Source organism: Rutidosis leptorrhynchoides, chromosome 1 (genome assembly GCF_046630445.1).
Source record: "Rutidosis leptorrhynchoides isolate AG116_Rl617_1_P2 chromosome 1, CSIRO_AGI_Rlap_v1, whole genome shotgun sequence".
NCBI lineage: Eukaryota > Viridiplantae > Streptophyta > Magnoliopsida > Asterales > Asteraceae > Rutidosis > Rutidosis leptorrhynchoides.
The window spans coordinates 602,952,937-602,976,120 of record NC_092333.1 but is presented as its reverse complement, the minus strand read 5'-3'; the positions used below and the strand labels follow the sequence as shown (position 1 = coordinate 602,976,120).

Sequence of the window (23,184 nt, the reverse complement as noted above, 5' to 3'; positions counted from 1 at the left end):
TCCTTTGGTATTTGGTTGATTTTATTTCTTTGGTAGAATTTACGGTGGATCTTACCGAAATCGATGGTCGATTTTTTCTTCGATTGGTACTTTTTCATGGGCGTCAAGGTCTCGAGTTTTTGGATATTGATTGGACCCGCAACCATTTGGGCTATTCGGATGGCTCAAAACGACATCTTCTTTGATGGTAAATTCACATGCCGATCAACCATTGTGCGAAATATCTTACTAAAAGTCTTCCTTTGGGCTTCTATTCTCAATTTGGTGCATTGTCTCTAAGCTTTCATTTGGAATTAAAGTCCCTTCCTTTTATGCTTTTAGACTTTTTAGTCTCTTGTATGTGTTTTCTTTCATGAACGACTAGATCCGTTATTGTACTTGTTATCGATATTCTTCATTGTTTTGATGAAGTTATCGTTATTATTAATAATATTCTCCTTTTCGCCGTTAAAAAATAAAATAAAATAAAAAAAAAAAGTTTTTTAAGGGTTTTCAGTTGGTAGTTAACATAAATGAACGTAACTTTTTGAAGTGGATTGCATCACTCGAGTCATACTATTTTTGTTGGGACTTCAACATCATATTCCAAGCAGAAGAGTCAAAACAAAGGCACAAACACACACGATACCCCACCGCCACAGCATCCAAATCTCTACCAAAAATCTAGTATCCATATACTTTTTCAATAACCCTAAATCTTTTCAAGAATCAGTCTTTTTTCCCCATATTTTTCTCAACAATCTTGTTACAAAAACAGTATAAAGTTCCCATCTTTTTTCAGCTCCCAGTTTGTTACAAGATAAACTTTTTATTCATTATTGAATAGTGTTATGTATTACTAACAAATAGGTTAAAATTGATGGGTTTTTTGTCCTGTCAAATGGGTATCTGTTTTTTGGTTTTGTTGTTCATTTCCAGGTGTGTATTTGTAGAATCAAAAGCTGAAAATGGGACTGTTTATATAGATGGGGAAAGTGGTATAGCAGAGATTGATAATGATTTTGTTTGTGCTACTATGGATTGGTGGCCACCTGAAAAATGTGATTATGGTACCTGTAGCTGGGATCATGCTTCACTCCTCTATGTGGTATGCTCTTTTTATTTTTAGATTATTGTTTTCTTTTCAAAAATAAAAAAATCCAATAAATAAAAGAGAAGAATGATTTATATGATGATATTGGTTTACTTAATAATTAATGAACTAACCATTACTTTCCTAACTTACTAGGCTTCTAATTAGTTGGTTATCATTTATGTGCGACCAGTGGCGATTATAGGATCAAAACTCATTAGAAACCTATACAATTTGAGTAATTTGAGTGGTACTTTGTATTTTTTTTTCTCTAAAGAATGACTATTTAGTTCAAATAAAACCACTAATTTTAAAAATAAGGGGTCATATATATAAAGTTAGTGGTGTCCTATATAATTTTAATAGCATATTACTTGGTATGCTATACATTCGCCACTGTGTGCAACCAGTGGCGGTACCAGGATTTTTTTTCACTGGGGGCAAAAAAAAATTTAAAACCGTAGCAATTTTTTGGGCAAAATATGGAAGTTTTGGGGCAAAAAATTGAGGTTTTTAGGCAAATTATAGAGGTTTGTGGGCAAAATTTGAAGGTTTTGGAATAAAATTTGGAGATTTTTGGGCAAAATCTGAAGGTTTTGGGGTAAAATATGTAGGTTTTGAGGCAAAAAAAAAAAAAAAAAATCCACCGGGGGCAAAGTCAAAAAATCCAAAATTTTTACACTGAAAATTGCAAATCCACTGGGGGCGGCTGCCCCCGCTTGCCCCCAAATAAAACCGCCCCTGTGTGCAACGGTCTAATCATTGATCATATATGTTAATGGATGAGTTATTGTCTTTGTAATCTTTCTAACACATTTGTTAGCATAATTTGACGTTTATCATGTGTCAAATGTCTCATTCTCATTTTTGGTTATTTTATACGTAGTACTATGTTTCAATTACATGGACTCGATGTTACATGCTTGTGAAAAGACTATTAAACCGTTTGTTCAGTTATGAGTATGTTGTTGTTTCACAATTTTTGTTTCTACATTTATAAGTTTTTAGAAGATATCAATACTATTCTTTGTCTGATTGTCTTTGCAGGATCTTAACAACACGATTTTTCAAAACGCAATCAAAGGTGCAGAGTACTCACTTGTCACTTTTTTGTGATCTGCTTCTGGCATTTTGAAAGTCAGTGTTAGTAATTTTAAAATCGAATAAATACAGATACTTTTAGTGTTTCAAATTTAAATGTTTCAGCTTGTTTAAAATCTCTTTTAGTTCAATGTAGTTCACAACTAGGAGCCTACTACTACACAATGCTATAAAACATTTGAGTAAAAAAGTCAAGTCATTTAAATAATCAAATCATTAAAGTCAAACTGTTAGATATATAAATAGCTTAAATTTTCGCCTTTCTTGAAAAATTATGCAGCATTTTCACCGTTGAAGATAAGATTAGGGGGAAGTTTGCAAGACAAACTTATATATGAAACTGAAAATCAAACGGAACCATGCAATCCCTTCGCCCAAAACACATCAGCAATGTTCGGTTTCAACGAGGGCTGCCTGCCTTTAACCCGATGGGACGAACTAAATAGTTTCTTCAACATAACCGGGTAACCAAAATTACATCTTCTTGTCTTTAAAATTTAATCATAATTTGTTATTTAGAAACTAAACCGACTCATTCAGTCTTTTCTAATCAGGGCTGTAATTATTTTTGGTTTGAATGCTCTTAACGGAAGGACGTTGTTAGATGATGGTTCATCTGATGGTGCATGGGACTCGACTAATGCTGAATCTTTTATGCGTTATACGGTTAAGAAAAATTACAAAATGTATGCTTGGGAACTCGGTAAGTTATCTACCCAATACTTGTTTATACTATTTTGGTTTTTTTGTATATTTTTTTAAAAAAAGTTGGTTATGTGAGTGTTTAAAAGTAAGTTAATTTGGGTATGGAACTATGGATTGGAGACATGTGGCATGTCTATGACTTCAGATTACAACACAATTTTCTAAAGGTGGCAGTTTTGACCCAATTACTCAATACTGGGTCGATTAGGATTGTGTTTTGTCTCAAACGGGCCAATGGGTCATATAGAAAGAATGAACAAATGGGTCAAATCAGTCAAATTGGATAAAAGTCGTTCAAGTCTATTTCTATACAAACCACCTTTTTGATTCTAAGATCTAAATTACTACTTAATTAGTGTAATTACGTTGTTACTGAATTATAATTTAATAATTAGTTTACTAGGAGCTTGTACAAGAAGGGCCAAAAGTGTTTGTGGGTCAACCCGAACTGACTTATTCATTAGTACTTGAAATGACCCGTTTAAACAGAGCCCATACCAGCTCAGCCCGCCCATCTTGTGACATCTACTATTTGTCTTTCCTTTCTGTTTAAAGTAAGCTTATAATTTGAATAATTTACTTTGAGGCTCAATAATTCACTCTTCATTTATTAGGAAACGAGTTAAGTGGAAGTGGAGTCGGAACAAAAGTAACAGCATCTCAATATGCCATTGACACATTGACCCTAAAAAACTTAGTCGAAGAAATTTATGATAGTATCGAGCCTAAACCAAGGATTATCGCACCTGGAGGCTTCTTTGATGCGAGTTGGTTCAAGACGTTCATAAACGAAACAACCGACATCCTTGATGTGGTCAGTCACCATATATACAATCTTGGTGCAGGTATCTTTTTGTAAAATTATTAAACTAGAACAGTTTGATTTCATAAAATGATTTTAAAGTTTAGAACTTTACAATGTTGTCGCAAGCAGGAGTTGATGAGGACCTAGTTGATAAGATTCTTGATCCATCTTATCTTGATGGTGAGGCTGATACGTTTGCGCAACTCGAGAACATTCTAGAAACTTCTGGAACGTCGGTATCGGCTTGGGTTGGCGAGGCTGGTGGAGCTTATAATAGTGGTCATGATCTCGTGACTAATGCATTCGTGTTCAGTTTTTGGTAAACAAAGTTCTATATTTATACAAAGTACTCTAGTTGATGCGCGAGGTGATACCATTTTGTTTGCTTGGTTTGACTTGTTTGCGGATGCTGTCATAACTTGTACCCTGTGCATCAATATGTATACTGTACAGGTATCTCGATCAGCTAGGAATGTCGGCTGTTTATGACACGAAGACATACTGCAGACAAACATTAATAGGAGGAAATTATGGTTTACTCAACACAACTACTTTTGTTCCTAACCCGGATTATTACAGGTATACCCTGACTTTTAAGGTCAAACTATGACTTATATAATTCAACATTAATATGGCTTGTATGTAAAATATATTACTAATGATTTAGTTAGAACCATTTTTCTTTATAAATAGTTGGAAATCAAATGCGTAATTCTATTTATCTTCGTACCAGCGCTCTTCTTTGGCATCGACTAATGGGAAGAACGGTTCTCTCCACAAATTTCACCGGGACCAAGAATTTGCGCTCTTATGCACATTGTGCCAAAGAACCTGTAAGTTTGAATAACAAACTGTAAATCATAATAAAAAAAAAATAAAAAAATCCTTTATAATTAAATGTAAGACAATTTTACAGGTCTATGTGGTTATCAGATTACACTCATGGTCCTATTGCTTTTTACCGGTCAAGGATGGTCCCGTGGTTTGCACTTGAATCACTGGTGGCGATGACGATGATGATGAGTCTCGGAAAAGTTAACTGGCGTTAATGACAGAGACCACCGGTGATTCAAGTGCAAACCACAAGGATCATCCTTGACTGAAATTAGCACATGGACCATGAGTGTAATCCGATAAAAACCACAGGGACCATCCGTGAAATGTTCTGTAAATTTAATAAACAGGGTTGCGAATGCATGGTAATTGTTAAATGTGTCTTCTAATTTTGTTTTATAGGATGGAATAACACTCTTACTCATCAATCTAGACAATGTAACTACCGTTAATGTGAATTTGACACTTGCTACACAACTCGAATCTCTGCCACAAATTCGACTGGTAACACGAGATACAGAAATGGGCGGATCAAGTACACGAGAGGAGTACCATCTGACAGCAAAAGATGGAAACTTGCATAGTCAAACAATGGTGCTTAACGGTAAGGATTTGACATTGAATCCTGCTAGTGAGATACCTCCATTAGAGCCTTTGTATGTAAGCTCATTAGAACCAATAGTTGTGGCCCCTTACTCTATTGTATTTGCCCACATCCCATATCTTACTTTGGATGCTTGTGGTGGTGATTCGGCCGTTGAGTTATAAGAGTATACTAAAACTCTTTGTAAACAATCTCGTTTCTTTATTTGTTTTGCGAGTTTAATATCGAAAGCACTGTTGGTGTTGTTGTTTCCGAATGAAAGATTGATTGTTCGAGTCATGAAAATAGCTTTTGAAAGTGAGGAGTTCTAATTCTAATAATGTTGTTGACAAATCTTAAAATGGTTTTGCTAGCAACTCATAGGACTATGTATAGTCAACATACAACCTCTAAAGCATAGATTATGGGTTTACTTTTTTTTTTCTTTCTAATTTGCATGTTTCCATTTGACTCTCTTTAAGAAGAGGTGTTTAATTTTATGTCTCATAGAAACAGACTAATTTTCATATTAAGTGACAAAGATCATTAAGTGGAAGATAAATAGGTTCACAGTTTAGATAAATTTTGAAAGTGCGATCACTTTCAGAAAATTAGTCACTCGGTCTTGGCCTTTTCAGTAAATTTAAATATGAAAGTATTAGTTGTTGATTGATGGGCTATTATCATTTGTTTTACAACTAGATTTTTCTTCCGCACTTCGCAGTGGAGTTAGGAAACCCAAAAAAAAAAAAAAAAAAAAAAACAACCTACAGTGTTTACTACAGTGCCGGAATAGTGACCGGTGGGGTCGACCCGATCGGTCAGCCCCTTTGGAACGATGAGGTGGCATTTTGTGGTTGGATGTTGACCTACTATAATTGAATTTAAAATCGCTATATAATAGTGAAGCTGGAAGTTTGACTACAAATTCACAACTTTGAAATGGTTTGATCGCATTGTAATATAATATAATAATAGGGTGATGATTTTCACACACAGTATTTTTTGATCCTCACACACCCTTTTACCCTATTATTAGGGAGGAGTTCAAGTAAATTGATGTGTGAGAATCAAAAAACAGTGTGTGAGAATCATCCCCATAATAATAATAATAATAATATGATAGATATGATGATGATAGAGTATTAAATATTAAATTAAATTTTAAATATTAATAATCCAATATAATAAAAAAAATGTTTGTTCTCAATCTCAATAAAATGCTATGACTCTGCCTTCAAAGATGCTGATTAAAACTGCAGATGGTTTACAATGAGTGGGTGAGTACAAGGTGATAAAGTTGACCATTGACTTTGGATTTATATATCAATCTGATCAGTGTTTCCATAACCAAATACCATACGTTGATCATCAATCAATCAATATTCAGTCAAATACAGAAACAAATACGTAGTAATAGTTAGCAATGAATACGCAAGTTCAAGAAATAGCAGAGGAGGACTGTAAACAGGTACCGGAAAGATATGTACGTAAACAAGATGAAGAATACGGTCATGCTACTACCACCTATGATGCCACATCTCCTAAAACTGCCCAGATTCCTATTATTGATTTAAGTCTATTAGCTTCATCATCAACCTTAGAGCTCCAAAACTTAAAATCTGCAATTTCAACTTGGGGTTGCTTTCAGGTCTATATCTTCTATCTTTGTTACAATCATCAATTGAGTTACGAGTATTATTTATTTATTGAATTATTACAACAACAACAACAACAACAATACCCAATCCCGCACATGCGAGGTATGGGGAGGTGAGATGTAGACAATCCTTCCTCTACCCTAGAGTAGAAGAGAAGTCGTCCCTCTAACCACAAGTTAGTTTAATTGATGTAGTATTTACAGAATGGTAGATTATATCTTATGTTTGTTGTGAGAGTTAGTTGAGTACTAATGATTTTGACAATTAAGTCATATATAGTCACTAGTCATGTATTTTTATTTATTTTTCACATATATAAAGCTTTTTTACACATATAAAGCTGGTGTTAGTGGTTAATACTAAGTTACTAACATGTGGTTCTCATCTAAAGGTAGAAGGTTTTCCCTGTTCGACTGATGTACGCAGCCTAGCAGGATTACTCCCTGGCTGTTTCCAACCCTTCCTTGGCCATCACAAAATATTCGTCATGGACAAGATTCGAACATGAGACCTCCTAATCACTGGGGTATCTTGTGATGGTTCTCATCTGTTATATATATTTTGCCTATAATTTTTCATATAGAATAGAAATAAAAATGAGATTGGAATAACACAAACATTTTCCTTATGATTCTTACTAAATAGATTTATAAAATAAACACTACTTTGTATAATAAGTTTCAGATGTAATGAATAATTAGATTGACAGAAAGGGATGGAACTGAATCTGTTTCCTCAACACAACGTACTTTAACACCAAAGAATATTTATGTTTGTAGATATATCTCTTATGAAATACATTGTCATTGGTTTCCAGGCAATTAACCATGGAATTGAAAGTTCCTTTTTGGAAGAAGTACGCGAAATCAGCAAACGTTTCTTTAAATTACCAGCGAATGAGAAGAAGAAATACTCGAGAGAAGAAAATGATGTCGAAGGTTATGGGAACGACATGGTTCTCTCTGATAAACAAACTCTTGATTGGACCGATCGGCTTTATCTAACCGTTCTTCCGCAAGACCAACAACGACTTCAGTTTTGGCCTCAAAATCCCACTCACTTCAAGTAAGCCTCCCAGTTCACAAATGTTTACGTTTATGTTTTACATTACGTTTTACATTCACGTTTACCTTTATGTTTTAGGGTTTTTTTTTTACATTTAGGTTTTTGTTTTACGTTTTACTTTACACTTATGTTTATGTTTTAAAGGATACTTATATTATATATATTTTCACTGAACTCTTGCAATTGTGATGTCTCAGGGAAGTTGTTGATGAATATAGCTCTAAAATAGAGTTAATTAAAGATGTTGTACTTAAGGCACTGGCTAGATCACTGAACTTGGATGAAAACTGCTTTTTGGATCAATACGGATCGACGGCCAAGATGCAAGCAAGATTTAACTACTACCCTCCATGTCCATGGCCTGAAAAAGTGTTGGGAGTTAAACCGCATGCTGATGGTTCGGCCATCACCGTTTTGTTGCAAGACAAAGAGGTTGAAGGGCTTCAACTTTTGAAAGATGATCAGTGGTTTGAAGTTCCTATTGTCCCTGATGCTTTGACCATAAATGTCGGTGATCAAATCGAGGTACTCTGCGACTAACCCGATTATTAACTATTGGTTTCTATAGCAGGACTAGATGTACGAATATAAAGTTTACGGATCCTAATTTTTTGCAGGTAATGAGTAATGGGATATTCAAGAGCCCAGTGCACAGGGTGTCAGTAAACTCAAAATGTGAACGGATGACTCTGGCAATGTTCTGCATGCCTCAAACAGAAAGGGATATCGGACCCGTGGAAGAGCTGATTACGGATGTAACACCGAGGTTATATAAGAATGTCACGTTTACTATCGACTTCTTTTTCAAGAATTACCAGCAAGGTAGGCGAGCCATCGATGCTTGCAAGATTTGACTATGCTTAGAAGATGGTCTTTTCATCAGCTCTTGAGTGTTGTATTATATTTTGCAAAAATACTATATTTTTTTTAGTCTGTAAGTGTTGCAAAATGAGATTATATACCACTGTTGTATGGTGTGTATAAGCTTATTAGTATCCTGGTAGTAAGAGAAAATAACATATAAACAAGTATCCTGTAATTTTCTGTCATGTTTTTTGGTCAACGATACGAGCAATACAAAATAAAAAAGCTACTATTGCGTCCATTTAAATGTACTTGTATTTGCCTCCTGTCCTATTTCTATTGCGTACCCTTCAGTTATGAATAGTGGTATCAATCACCGTTGCAGCTAAGCTTACCGGGTATAATTTATAATTTAATAATACATACAAAATCCAAATTTGGCATGTGTTCCTGTTATATATGAAACCTTATTAAAACCTGTTAAGTCTCATTTATGGAGGAAGTCCATTGACTATTTGAGTGTCTTTTTAAACCAAATTGTGAAACACTTTTCCTCAGTGTCAAGCTCTTCATACCACATTCAATGTTAGTATGTTTCATTTTGATTTTGAGTACAACAAAATTTCTGAAACTTAAGTTTAAATGATCATTTTCATTTTTTGTCTATTGCAGCCTTCAAGTTACATGACTCTCGAATGTAATCATCATCAAAGGAAGTTGGGTGTTTTACGTTTTTTATTTGCCTATTTTCCTGCCTAAATTGTATATATATGTTTATTTGTTTTTTTTATTTTTTTTTTATCAACTATTGAAGTTAACATGTAATGAATGCTTAAGCCAATATAAGATAATTGTCCCTGTTAACTTTCTGCATTATTTTTCTAACATCTACTTTTACCAGACAAATGCTCATTCATCATGCTCATGAGTATCAAGGAAGGTTCACCAAATGCCGGCTACCATTCACCAAATCGTCACCGCCACCACAATCTTGATCTTGCATTGCTAAATCAGCGTCATGGATCATTAGCAGTAACCCAAAATCCATCATATCCAGTCAATAACCTTTTAAAGTATTACATGTTCTTGGTTTTAAAACATCACCCAAGTCAAGAGTATAGCCGGACACAAAATGAAGTATGCTGCTATTGTGTGTAGAGATACACATTGCCTAAATTGAGAACTAGTCAAAAACACCATAATTGACTAGAATCAAGAAGAAAGCCAGAGCGAGTGTGACCCCGTCTTATAATGGTCTAAATTTCCAGCCAACTAAAGTTTCATTCGGATACATGATTAAATATAGTTCTCTTAAAATGCTACAAACCTACAGAACTCATCAGATGTTGGTCAAACGACACATCAAGATTCAAGTTACACGACAATGCACAAAGAAAAAAGCTAAAAGATATGTACAAGATATTTGAGTACCTATAACACGATCTTGCAAGACTTTTTGTTATGCCCGGGTTGCTTGCACTTGCTACAAGTTACCGTACTTTTCGGTTCTCCGTCTGTTTCAGCAAATTCAGCCTCTTTCTCTTTCTTTAACATCAACGCAAACGATTTTGTAGGAATTGGAGGGAGCATAAGCACATTTGGATCCTCATTTTCTTCTCTAACATTACCCATATCATCCACTTCTTTTACCACATCCAACTGCCTATCTTCTTTTTCAAAATCCACATCACCACCCTCATCTTTCTCCACATCCACATCACCACCCTCATCTTTCTCAACAACTACATTACCACATTCATCTTTTTCAACAATCACATTACTACCTTCATTTTTCTTAGGGTTTTGCAAAGGTGGCCCATCAATGGGTACTGGGTGTATCGACTCAGCATACGTTGAACGATACGCATCAGCTGAGAAGTAACCAGAACAGAATTCGTATGGGTTTTTCCCCGTCACCAAAAACACAGCAAGCGCATGGCGGCATGGTAGGCCCCTTTCCTTCCACAACATGCATGTACAACTCCTGTCACTAACATTCACAACATGGCTCAAAACATCGCGAACCTCAAAAATATTATCAGAAGAAATCAGAACTTTTAGTCCATGTGCTTTCACTCTTTCGTCTTCCAGTTCTTTCTCCTTTGAAAAAGTAAGTTTTCCTGACCACTTACTTGCATTCATTTTAGCATCCTCCACGTCATCAATTATCGAACCAATTAAAGCATCGATCTTTTGTAATATTGTTGAGTGTTTGTACTCCTCGATTAACTTAGCATATGACTCGCCAACATCTTTAGTGACGAAATTAAACCGCTCACCCTTAAAGGAATAAGTTGCCCAACGTTCAGGTTCACTTTGCATGACCCAATTATACGCATGTGAAGATATCAGTTTTATCTGTTCCATTGACTTTTTAAAACCAACAATACGTACTGCATGAGCCGCAGACAATAAATGAACTGGTAGAAAACCTCTCCCCTCGCCAATGAAAGGACCCCTCATGTTTCGCTTAAAACTTACTATCAAATGGTAAATGGAGTAACCAACATGCGCATTTTCAAAAACTGCAAGTACAGAATCCTTCAAGTTCTTATCTTTATCGACCACGAAAGTGATGGGCTGTAAGTTCGATATCGAACCTCTTAACTGCTCCAGAAACCAACGCCAACTGTCATCATCTTCAACATTCACTATAGCAAATGCAACCACGAAGAAACTGTCATTTCCATCAATCGCATTTGCTGTCAGAAGAATTTCTCCATACCTAGACTTCAAAGAAACAGATTCCAAGAAAATAATAGGACGACAACTGTTCTGAAACCCGATAAGTAACGTATGAAACGACACAAAAAGAGACTTAAATCTTTTATCTTCACCAATAACTAGGTTAGCAATACTACCAGGATTTGTCTCAACAAGCTTCTCACAAAACCAAGGTAACTTATTATACGATTCTTTATATGGCCCGTGAAGTTGTTCACGTGCATCCCCAATCCCACGCCATATTCGTGTATAACTCAATTTGACCCCAAAATCCTGCAACAGTTCATTAGCAATTTCTTTTGGTTTTATATATGGTGATTCACGTAACCTGTCCTTTATGGTACCAACCAACCAATTTTTATCTGAGTGAGCTGATATTCGAGACTCCACATCACATGTATGTACATTGTAAAATTTTGTGATCATAAATGACTTGTTGTCCCGGACCCACACAGCTTTAATCTTCCATGTACACCCTTCTGCAACACATAAACCAATGGCACGAATCGTATCATTTTTCTTATACTTATACTTGAATCTATTTGCAATAGCATATTTTTTCATTGAAGCCCGAAACTCATTTACATTAGCAAATTGCTGACCAACACCAGTTATGGCTGACTTCCATACTTCAACAGTATCTTCAGGTACAGCATGGGCATTTTCGTCATAAACAGCAGGTTCTTTTCCATTAATCATACAAACTTCTTGATCACTGTCATCAACTAATGGGCCACCACCACTATTTCCGCCCCAACTCATTTCTAGAAGACTATCTTCTTCATCAACCAACCTCAAACTCTTTCTCTGTAACTTTCTACCTTCAGAAAATTCAGTTTTCTCACCAGATTTGGGCCCCGCAGAATCATTATCGGGAGAGGTAACAATTGTGGGACGACCATTTGCACTAAACTTCCATAATTTAGTATTCCCACTCTTTTTGGGCCCCGCGGAATCTTTAACGAAAGAGGAAACAATAGTGGGCCGGCCATTGGGACCAAACTTCCATACCGGGGTCTGTCTCCTCTTCTTATCACTATTAGCAGGGCGAACGGGACCCACCGATTCACAAATTTTATTAACCACAACATCGATATCAATCTCACTTTGACTGTTACGTTTTCTCTCAACTTCAGACATATCAGGTCTATAGTCTGAATCAGAATCTGCCTTCTTATAGTCACAGTCCGAAGGACTGCTTAAGGAAGTTTCATTAACAAAACCATCTGCCATGTCATCATCATCATCATCAACATCATCATCATCATCATCAACATCATCATCATCATTATCATCAGGAACCACTGCAGTTTTGACAGCAGCAATGGCACTACGTGTCCTCTTAACTTGAGGACTTGTTGGCCCTTTATCATCAATTTTGGCCTGCGGTCTAGATCGTTTTGCAGGCTCTGTTTTCTTGTTAACCACATCATCATGGTTCAATGTCTCATCTTTGTCAGTGGACTGTATCTCAACATTAGGACGTTCAAAACCTGGTGTTCCAAACACAAAGACTTCGGCTGTGATCGCATCCCCATGAAAACTAATCATTCTTTTTACATCTTTATCGTTCCTTACAATAATCAGGTTCTTCTTGTTTCCAGGTAGAAAGTATTTAATAGTCACCGTCTTCTGATCCAAATTACATTCCTCGGCTAACTCTAACTTTATATCATTCAATGGAGTCTCGGTAGTAATATTTATTGCATTTGCTTCTCCGCCATTATATGAAAGGGTCCCATCATCATTAGTCACGAAATCACCGCCTGAGTGGCATATTAGAATAAGTTTCCCCTTTGCCATAGCATATACCTGCATATATTAACTGAGTTTAGATCATTTTTTATGTATACTCCATTTTGTCACTATGACCATATAAGTAGTTTTAGGAACAATACAAACAACTTTTTTTTTGGACATCTGTTTGTGATCACCCAGGGGGACTTAACCACTCAAGCGTTCATCTTTCGTAGTTGCATAACCCGCCCCAACTACTGGCCCTGGAGGAGGAAACCCTGGAAAATCCGAGGGCATGGCCGGTAAAACCACCCCTCCCCGCTACCCCCGTACTAAGCGAAAGATGACATGGGTGGATACTTCAGGTCAGGGATAACAATGAGTGCAATGTTGCAGCACAGCGGAGTCGAACTCCTACTCCTGACCTCTCGCTAAGAGAGGCAGACCGCTATCAGCTGAACTACAACTCAATGTGTGAACAATACAAACAACTATTTCACCTCAACAAGAAATTGCTTTCATTACGAAAATTCTTACGATAACTTTATTGCGCAGCTGTTAATGAGCCAGCTGCATACTGGAGTACTGACATATTAACTAGATCAAGTTTGTATATAACATTAGATGAAATAATTTAAGCATATGTATTAAGATCCTACTACATAATTGTTATAAAACTGAAATGAGCTCTACATAATGCATAACAAACGAATAAATTGAGTACTGATTGCATAAAGTTTAACTAAAGAAGCACATACATAACAAGGCATAGTAACTTGTGAGCTAGGGTTCGAAAATTAAGTTGGTAAAGATTAAGCAGATCATGAAAGAAAGTAACATACCTAGCAATTTTGCTTCTACAGCTATAGCTTGATTTAATGAAAACCTTAATTAGGTGTGGAAGATCAGGTTAAAAATTGAGGATCTAGAATGAGAGATGTTTGATGGTTTATCCGGGTCACGTCAACGGCGGAGGAATTGAGGGGGTAACATGGAATTAGGGCAAAATTGGGGGAAAACGAAAATCGATTAAATTACGTAAAATTTGCATTTATTTATTTTATACATAAAATTTAGGGGTAGTAATTTATATTTACACTAGTGAAATGACCCGTAAAACTACGGTTTTATTTAAATAAAATAATTTAGTAATATGTTTTATGTATTAAGAGAATGTAAATGATAAAGTCATTTAATTTAATGACCCGTGGAACACCGAATACTTGTCGTTGTTTTTACAAATATATTGATGTACTTAACTTTGTAAGAATAAATAAACTACTTTGATATACTTAACTTTATCATAAAAGCCTACATTACAATCTTTTATTGAGACATGTATTTCGCATACATATGTAACGTAATTAATCTCGTAAAAAGCACTCATATTTGAATAATAATAATAATAATATAATAACTATAATTATAATTATAATTATAATAAATAATAATAAAGTTTGTTTAAAAATTGAGTATTTATATTTTTAATAATAATTATTAGTAATAACAAATGTCTCTTGATAAATTTTTAAAAATTAAAATACAATTATTATATGAAGGTTGTACAATATGCTTTAAAGTTTGTACACGTGTTGTGTTTACGAGGTGATTTGTAAATGATTGTACAATTTGTTTTAAAGTTTATGCATATGGTCATGTGAGTGTTTTTTCATAAGGTTGTACATAATGCTTCAAATATTGTACATATGGTCCTGGGGTGTTTACCATAAAGTTGTACATAATGTTTTTATATATTGTACATTTGATCATGAGAGTGTTTTATCATAAGGTTGTATATAATGCTCCATATATTATAAAATTAACATTTTAATATTTTTACTAAATATAATTAATTATTTTAATGACATCATTATGAAGACTTAGAATTTTTTTCTTTATTTTTGATTTTTTTTTAAACTTAGATAATCATTATTTATGATATTATTAAGTAGATTTAATTTAATTATAAAAATAATTCTATTTATGACATCACCTACATGTCCTTACAATTTTTCTTTTTTTTTTTTTAATTTTTTTATAGAAGGAAAAAATGTAATTATTGCATCATCATTTTAGGATTATAATAGAACTTATAGATAGATAGATTTTAATTTATATTTTATATTTCATATTTTATATACATATATATTTTTATATACATATATCCTAATTATTGTAAGTCGAGCTTAAATATCATTGGCTAATATTCTAATTATCGTAAGTCAAACTCAAATATGATTGACTAATATGGGTTTTAATGATAGAAAAATGATTGTTTACATCTCACCTCTTTCATACCTCACACGTGAAATTGAATTATATTGTTGGTATTGTTGTATAATATATATTCTTGTAAGTCAAACTTAAACATTATTAGCTAATATTCTAATTATTGTAAGTCAAACTTAAACATGATTGGCTAATATGAATTTCTACAATAACTACTTTATTATTATTAAAACTTTAAGCATGAACTTCTAACATAAACATATTAGTTAGACATGAGCTTTTAAACATAGTGGTTAAACATGAACTTACATTGGCTTTAAAACATAAGCTTATAAGAAATATATGGACGATGCTAGACGTATCATTTAGAACTACGGTTAAGCATGTCATGATTAAGTTTTAAAATCCGGTTGAATTAATAGCAAGTCATAAATATTTTTATTTTAATATCGACTTTTCTTATATAATTTTGGTATTAAAGTTATTAATGCAATGATTAGATATAAATATGAAATTAATTAATATATGGAATGTTTAAACGTAGTCATTAGAACTATGCTTTACATTTTCCATAATATATAAAAATGGTTTACATATACATTAATTTGTAGTTTAAAACTTTTAATGCTCATTGTAAGTAACTAGAGGGGGGTGAATAGTTACTTAGTCAATTTTACAAAATTTTCTTTATGTTTTTTTGAACTTGAACTTAATATAGTGTGACTTGAAATGTTTGTTCTCAAATGATACTTAACAAGATATATGTATGTAAAGATATAATCAAAAAGATAAGGGAAGAGAGAACAAACACAACGATTTATAGTGGTTCGGGAAGATGTTAACTAATATTCCTTAATCCACTCCTCAATTCTACAAATTGAGATTTTTCTTCACTATGATACTCCAAACTCGGTGGAGTGTCCGGATACAACACTAGTACTTCGATAAGCCGCAACTTGTGAACCCTTACGTCCCTTTGAAGACTTCACAAACACCTATAACTCTTACCACAAGCTCCTAATGCACTATCCTAGTGAAAAGCACAACTACCTTCTAGATTCCTTTAAGAAGATAGTTTACAAGTAAACTTACAACTTAAGCTTACAAGTACTCTTGCTAGAATCACTCTAAAAGATTTCAATTTAATTGTAAGAATGATATCAGCAAGTATGTGAAAAATATGAGTGCAAGAGGTGAGTCTTTAAATGCTTCAAGGCTTGGCTTTTATAGGAAAGAGAAATCTGCTTGGAAGCTACACGGCTCGCTGCACGGTCGACCGTGGTTTGACCGTGTACCTCTGACATCTGAATCTTATGACAGTTTTTGTCCTTTGAAAATTGTTATTTTCCCTTGTTGAATAGCTGCAACTAAAGGCCAATCATCTCTGAAATTATCCCCATTACCCCTTTTGTTTTAGACATAAGTATGGAAGTTGACATGTCCATAAAAGAAGAAAGTCTTCAAGCTTTGACCATTTGTCATTGATTACCAAAAGAAGTAATTGCAGAATTTTGTCTCTTGACAAACCATTATCTTCCAAAAGCTTCATCAACATTTCTTAATTACTTGTCATTTTGTTTATGGGAGTATATCGTCCTTTGGAACATTGTTGCATCTCAAATGAACTAGTTTGAGTCTAGTTGAAACTTAATTATCTTTGTTACAACCTTAACTAGCTTGGACTAATTACATTTATAAACATACAATGGTACATAAAAACTAATGGGAGAGCAACTCTTTAATTGGGACTTCAATGACCATTATTAGTATGTTTAAATGACATTATGTACTAGGATGAAAAGATATAACACTTGTGTGTTTAAGCTAAATTTGGCTTAAAATTTCATTAAGATGTCATTAGGTGTGATTAGTAAAACTTAACCTCTTTTGGTTCAAAACTCTTTTGAGATAAAAAAGGGCAACTATTATAAGTATGTTTAAAAAGGTTCTGTAAATTATAGATGCCTCGAAGTGGTCTAACTCAAAGTGGATGATTTTGTTAACAGAGAAAACTGCGGTCGGGATGCGGTTGACCGTAAAGTTAGCCGTAGATTGTCAGTTTTAGAAAAACCTGAATTTGTTGGTTGTAACACCGGCCATTTTTTTTTTAAAACACAGCGGAAGACTTTTATATTAAAATCACAACATTAATTACATCACAGCAGATATCTACATAATTAAGTTTAAGTTTACAATACTGTGTTACTTATTACAAAATACATGTTACAAAAGTCCACATCAGAGTTCACACGTCAAACATGTCTTCAACACTAGCACCCATCCAAACTAGCAGTACCTAAACCTGCAAGGGTGGAAATGTGGGAGATTAGCATAATGCTAAGTGAATGGAATCTATCTAACAGATATCGCATAAGCACCACACATGCGAACAATATCACTAACATGCTAACAACCAACTAGCATACAACATAAAGACAATATGAGGATCGGCGGCTTGTACGAGCACACGACTCCTAGTTGATCCAGCTAGAGTCTACCGATAGTCCTTACTACATGATTCATAGCATAGTTATCCGGACGCAGGGGATGCGTCATTCAATACTATACTCCACAATCGGTAGTCCTTGGACCCAACCTCCTCAGGCCCGGTTGACCACACACGAACTCTAACCTCCTCAGGCCCGGTTATGAGTCCCCAGCCTCCTCAGGCCCGACTGGTGCCAAACACAATGCGCACATAATATCACATAATCACAATAAACATGTAATAAACTCACTAGCATGGCAACCGATATCTAAACATGGTAATAACATTATAGCAAAGCATGGTAATAGAATAAATCACAGTAGCATGACATGCTACTTAAACTCTATCCGGAGATAGACTCACTCACCGATTACCAGCTACAGCTCAGTTATCTTACTTCTGAGCTTCTTACTTGTTCTTATCACCTGAGAACAACATAAACGAAGTCAATATACATATCTCAATCAATATTATAACCAAATCATACTATAAACTAGGTCATAACATCATTTCACAAGTCCACAACGTAACTCCATTCACTACTGTCAAACAAGTACGTGGAAAACGGGACACGCACGCCAAAACCTATTTTACCACCCCAAATATAGTTTGATCCATCTTATTAAAAGCTAATCATTGAAAAGTACTCTTCAATACTATTCCAACGATATTTTATTCATCAAAAACGGAGTTACGGTTTGAAAGTTATGACCAAAACAAATTTCTCAAATTGCTGAAAAGACACACTACCCAACTCGGTAGTATGTGTCATAGACACTCGACCGAGTGTGTAGACACACGGCCGAATGAGTAGAGACACTTGACCGACTGTCTTTTCAAAAGACACACTACCGAGTGTGTAGACACACGGCCCACTTCAAAAGACACTCGACCGAGTGTGTACACACACGGCCCACTTCCAAAAGACACTCGACCGAGTGTGTTCTTGAGCTGCTGAAAATTGGAAAAATGTCAGGTTTGAGCCAAATCTCGACCATATACTCGTTTTAAACCTCAAAACTCATCACATCTTGTTTATAAAACCTTCTGGGACATAAACCCACAAACATTTCCTCAAAACAACAACAAATTAAGCAATTTTGACCCAAAATCACACTTTTGTAAAACCTAGCACAAAAACTCCATTTTTACACAAATTCAAACATGAAAACACATGATTCTTACCTTGTTTGAATCAGTAAAACACAAAGAATCGATTTCTAACACAAATTATACTTCAAATCGAGATTTGGAGAATTAGGGTTCAAGAGGGAGATGAAGTTAGGTACGGGGTGTAATTTGGGAATTTTAGAGAGAAGGAGGAAAATGAGCTGAACCACAGCTCTCTAGTCACTTATTTGGGTTAAAAACCATGCCCCTCAACACACGGGTATTTATCAGTTGTCTAAAATCTTTCGTACCTCGTTAGGCGGCCCTAACGGAGTCCAAATTAAATAAACAAACCTGTTCCGTGACCCTTGTCACAAACTGGTCTTAACCAAATAATAAAATAACACTATTCACATAATTAAAAAAAAAGCATATAAAACACATAATAAAATCCTAAGGGCAAAATAGTCCACTTACAACTAGCCCATGTTTCAGTCTGTTACAAATCCACCCCCTTAAAGAGATTCCGTCCTCGGAATCTGGTCTTGGTCAAACAAACGAGAGTAACGGGTTCTCATCAACTCTTCTGTTTTCCACGTAAGATTAGAACCCAAATTGTGTTTCCACTCAATCAATACCATCAGTATCTCTTTCTTTCTCAACTTCGTCACCTTTCGGTCAACTACACGGACCGGCTCTTCCACTAATTTCTTATTCAAATCGACCCTTAAATCTTCTAATGGAAGAAGTTGCGTTTCATCGTCGACTTTACACTTACGAAGATAACACACGTTGAATGTATTATGAATACCGGCTAACTCTGGTGGAAGATCTAACACCACAGTCTGATCATTCAACCCTTCACCGATCGGAAACGGACCAATAAATCTCGATGCTAACTTACCACGTTTACCGAATCTGATAACCCCTTTCCATGGAGAAACTTTTAGATACACTCGTTTACCCACATTAAAGGTTACCGGACGTCTACGTGGATCAACATACATTTTCTGCCTATCTCTAGCGGCTTTCAACTTTTCTCTCGCAATTGTAACTTTTTCGGCTGTCATTTGAACAATTTCGGGACCTGCAAACTGTTTCTCCCCGGCTTCTAACCAACAAGTCGGAGTTCTGCAATGATGACCGTATAACATTTCATAGGGTGGCATCCCTATACTCGAATGATATGAATTATTATACGCGAATTCGACCAACGGCAAATGTGTATCCCACGAACCACTGTATTCTAACACACAAGCCCTTAACATATCCTCCAAAGTCTGTATCGTTCTTTCACTCTGACCATCTGTCTGAGGATGATAAGTTGTACTGTGACGATCGCTCCAAATCCATATGGACGAACACGTCATTCATCGATTTCATTGCGAGGTATTTGACCTCTATATGATACGTTTTGTAAACATTGCATTCTTTTGAAAAGGCATACCATAAATGAATATTTAAATCCAAGGTTTTCGACATCTGATGATTTCTACATATAGACAATCACCGTAAATAATAGTTTACAATAATACTTCCGTTGACAATGCAGTCGAAATAGATACATGATGATGGTTTTGTGAATGCAACGTTTTCTTGAATAAAGCATGCAAGACTCCATGCACATAGCTTGTATAACATATAAGAAAACAGCGGAAGACTTCAAGGGAACCTGAGAATAAACATACTAACAAGTGTCAACACAAAGGTTGGTGATTTCATAGTTTTAGTGTTTCGCATATCTGTATATAAAAGTGGATCACAAGATTTCAGTTGTTTCATCCAGAAACGTTTATCAAATTATTCTACAAGATTGAGCACCCTGGTAACTAAGCTTTAACGTTTATCTAATAAGTACCCCTGTGTTTAACATGCAACCAACATGTACGATACACTCAAATAGCATACGTCTATTTTATAGTTCAGGCTAGGGTTTCTATACCTAGAACAGACGGGGATGTCAAGCCCTATGGATCCATATACTACTACTTGCGCCCACCAGTTCTTATAACCGGCAGTTACTAGTTACCAAAGCTAAGGGATTTTCAGTTCAAACTCAGTATAGAATTTAGTATGTACTTGTATCCATTGTTTAAAATAAAGTGCATGTATTCTCAGCCCAAAAATGTATTGCAAAAGCAATTAAAAAGGGATCAATGAAACTCACCTTAGCAGCATATAAAGTCGTTCACCAAAACATGATCGAAACTCGGATTAGCAATTAACCGTAGATCTCAACCTAGAGAACATATGTTGGTCAATAAATGTCTATCAAGCTAGGTCAGGTCATAGTGTATCACAATCCTAATGCTCGAGATCGACATACAAAAGTTATCAAAAGCTATTTCAAAAAGTCAATCTGACTCAATACAATAGTTGAATAATCATGGTAATCGAATCATTTTAACATTTCTCATAGTTTCCCAATTTTTGTAAAATTAAACTATAGTTTTTATAAGGCTTTAAAATATGATAAAACAATCAGTTTTGACAATTGTTCAACAAAACGAGACGTGCCTTATGTAAGAATTCATTTACTCGGTTGGAAATATTTAAAAATCCATTTTATCAATCTCATAAACAAGTTGTTTAAATCTTAATTGCAAATTCAAAAGAAATTTTAATTAACGTCAATCATAATTCAGTTGATCATATCTTTTAATCCGTTCATCGAAACTATTTGATATCTAAATGAAAAGTCATTGATTTTTCGCCAGCTTTCCAAAAACATGCATATCATATACCTTTTTCTAGTAATATATGTATTTAATTCGTGATTCATTATAAACTGTTTAACGACAAAATGTAGCATACAAGCATGTATAAACATATATTCAAGCACTAGACATTGATACACAATTAATATATAAAAGATAAAATATGAGTGCTTACGTATCAATATTGAGATTCAATATTGTAGGAAAGTACGTAGACGTAACGGAGATGATTAACACTAGGTTTGTCTTGCCAATAATACCCATGACATTACCCATAATCTCCATAGCTATATCCCATAGTTTCCTTAGCTTTGACTCACTCGATAACCATTTTTGAAATCGTTTGGACATAACCTTGTCATAGTATTTTATGTATAATACTAATAATATAATATTACTAATAATAATTAGATTAATAATAATATTAATCTTAATAATAATAATAATAATAATATTAATAATAATAATAATAATATAAGTATATATAAAGAGACAGAGATGAGAGTGAATTGAATTGTGAGAAACAAATCGCGAATTCGATCAAATTTATAGACGTGGCCTGTCCCAGCCCTCCATGCGATCGCATGGGTCTGAGGCACAATGGCCATGCGATCGCATGGCCTCTTTTTCCAGCTCACAATCGTTGTTGTCCTATGCTTGTCGACATATTAATTAATTATATTTATAAATATAATTTATATAATTAATTATATATTATATTAAATTCACGTGCATAGTTGACTTGTAATTTTTGTTCCGATAAGTAGTACGTCATCATGCGACTTATGTCCCGGTTTTGGTTTTTCGAATGTCCATTCATACGCTGAGAAAACTGGCTCTTTATGTTTCGTGACTCGTACCTTTATTAAAATATAGTCTTAAATTATCAATAAACTATATCACTCAAAGTGTATCTTAAACTTTCGAGTGTTTTGGTCATTTACTTCTATAAATCATCGTCTCGTAGTATATACATATACATTTTTATTTTGAAATAGTGTTTTATTGTAGCAAAGTAACTGTAGTAAAGTTTTTTTACTGTAGCAAATAGTGATTTTCGAAAACACTGTAGCTTTTCGGGTACTGTAGCAATTCGAAAATACTGTAGCAAATTAGTGTTTTACTGGTTCATCTTAAACGTTTTAGTTAACTTATCTAAATATCAATCGAATCAATAATCGAATGTTACTATCATTTACTAAATAACTTGAAATCATGTATATATATATATATATATATATATATATATATATATATATATATATATATATATGCACATTAAGTTATATATATATATATATATATATATATATATATATATATATATATATATATATATATATATATTGTTTGTGAATCTTCGAGAACAGTCAAAGAATAATTGATTACATGAATATAGTTCTAAAATTTTGAGACTCAACATTACAGACTTTGCTTATCGTGTCGAAAACATTAAATCATTTAAAGATAAAGTTTAAATTTGGTCATAAATTTTAGGGTCATCACAGTACCTACCCGTTAAAGAAATTTTGTCCCGAAATTTGAGTGA

At 34.3% G+C, this 23,184-nt stretch overlaps 3 protein-coding genes across 4 annotated transcripts; 2 read left to right on the top strand and 1 right to left on the bottom strand.

Moving 5' to 3' along the window:
• Positions 1-582: 582 nt before the first annotated feature.
• LOC139884377 (heparanase-like protein 3) lies at positions 583-5,436 on the top strand. Of its 2 annotated transcripts, XM_071868415.1 has the most exons (9): positions 583-1,087; positions 2,120-2,156; positions 2,454-2,637; positions 2,728-2,876; positions 3,493-3,723; positions 3,813-4,002; positions 4,137-4,262; positions 4,417-4,516; positions 4,920-5,436. In XM_071868415.1, exons 1-9 carry the CDS (start codon positions 860-862, stop codon positions 5,283-5,285), a joined length of 1,611 nt encoding a protein of 536 aa, XP_071724516.1. In that variant the 5' UTR covers positions 583-859; the 3' UTR covers positions 5,286-5,436. The 2 variants fall into 2 exon arrangements, with proteins under 2 accessions (XP_071724516.1, XP_071724525.1); XM_071868424.1 differs by lacking the exon at positions 583-1,087 and having other exon boundaries at positions 2,119-2,209; positions 4,920-5,434.
• A 1,085-nt stretch (positions 5,437-6,521) lies between these two features.
• Positions 6,522-8,737, top strand: LOC139884371 (protein LATERAL BRANCHING OXIDOREDUCTASE 1-like). Its single transcript, XM_071868408.1, has 4 exons — positions 6,522-6,751; positions 7,579-7,826; positions 8,024-8,351; positions 8,444-8,737. Exons 1-4 carry the CDS (start codon positions 6,527-6,529, stop codon positions 8,678-8,680), a joined length of 1,038 nt encoding a protein of 345 aa, XP_071724509.1. The 5' UTR covers positions 6,522-6,526; the 3' UTR covers positions 8,681-8,737.
• Positions 8,738-9,848: 1,111 nt separating this feature from the next.
• LOC139884359 (uncharacterized) lies at positions 9,849-14,051 on the bottom strand. Its single transcript, XM_071868401.1, has 2 exons — positions 13,934-14,051; positions 9,849-13,166 (listed from the first exon to the last, which is right to left on the bottom strand). Exon 2 carries the CDS (start codon positions 13,155-13,157, stop codon positions 10,062-10,064), a length of 3,096 nt encoding a protein of 1,031 aa, XP_071724502.1. The 5' UTR covers positions 13,158-13,166; positions 13,934-14,051; the 3' UTR covers positions 9,849-10,061.
• Positions 14,052-23,184: the final 9,133 nt, after the last annotated feature.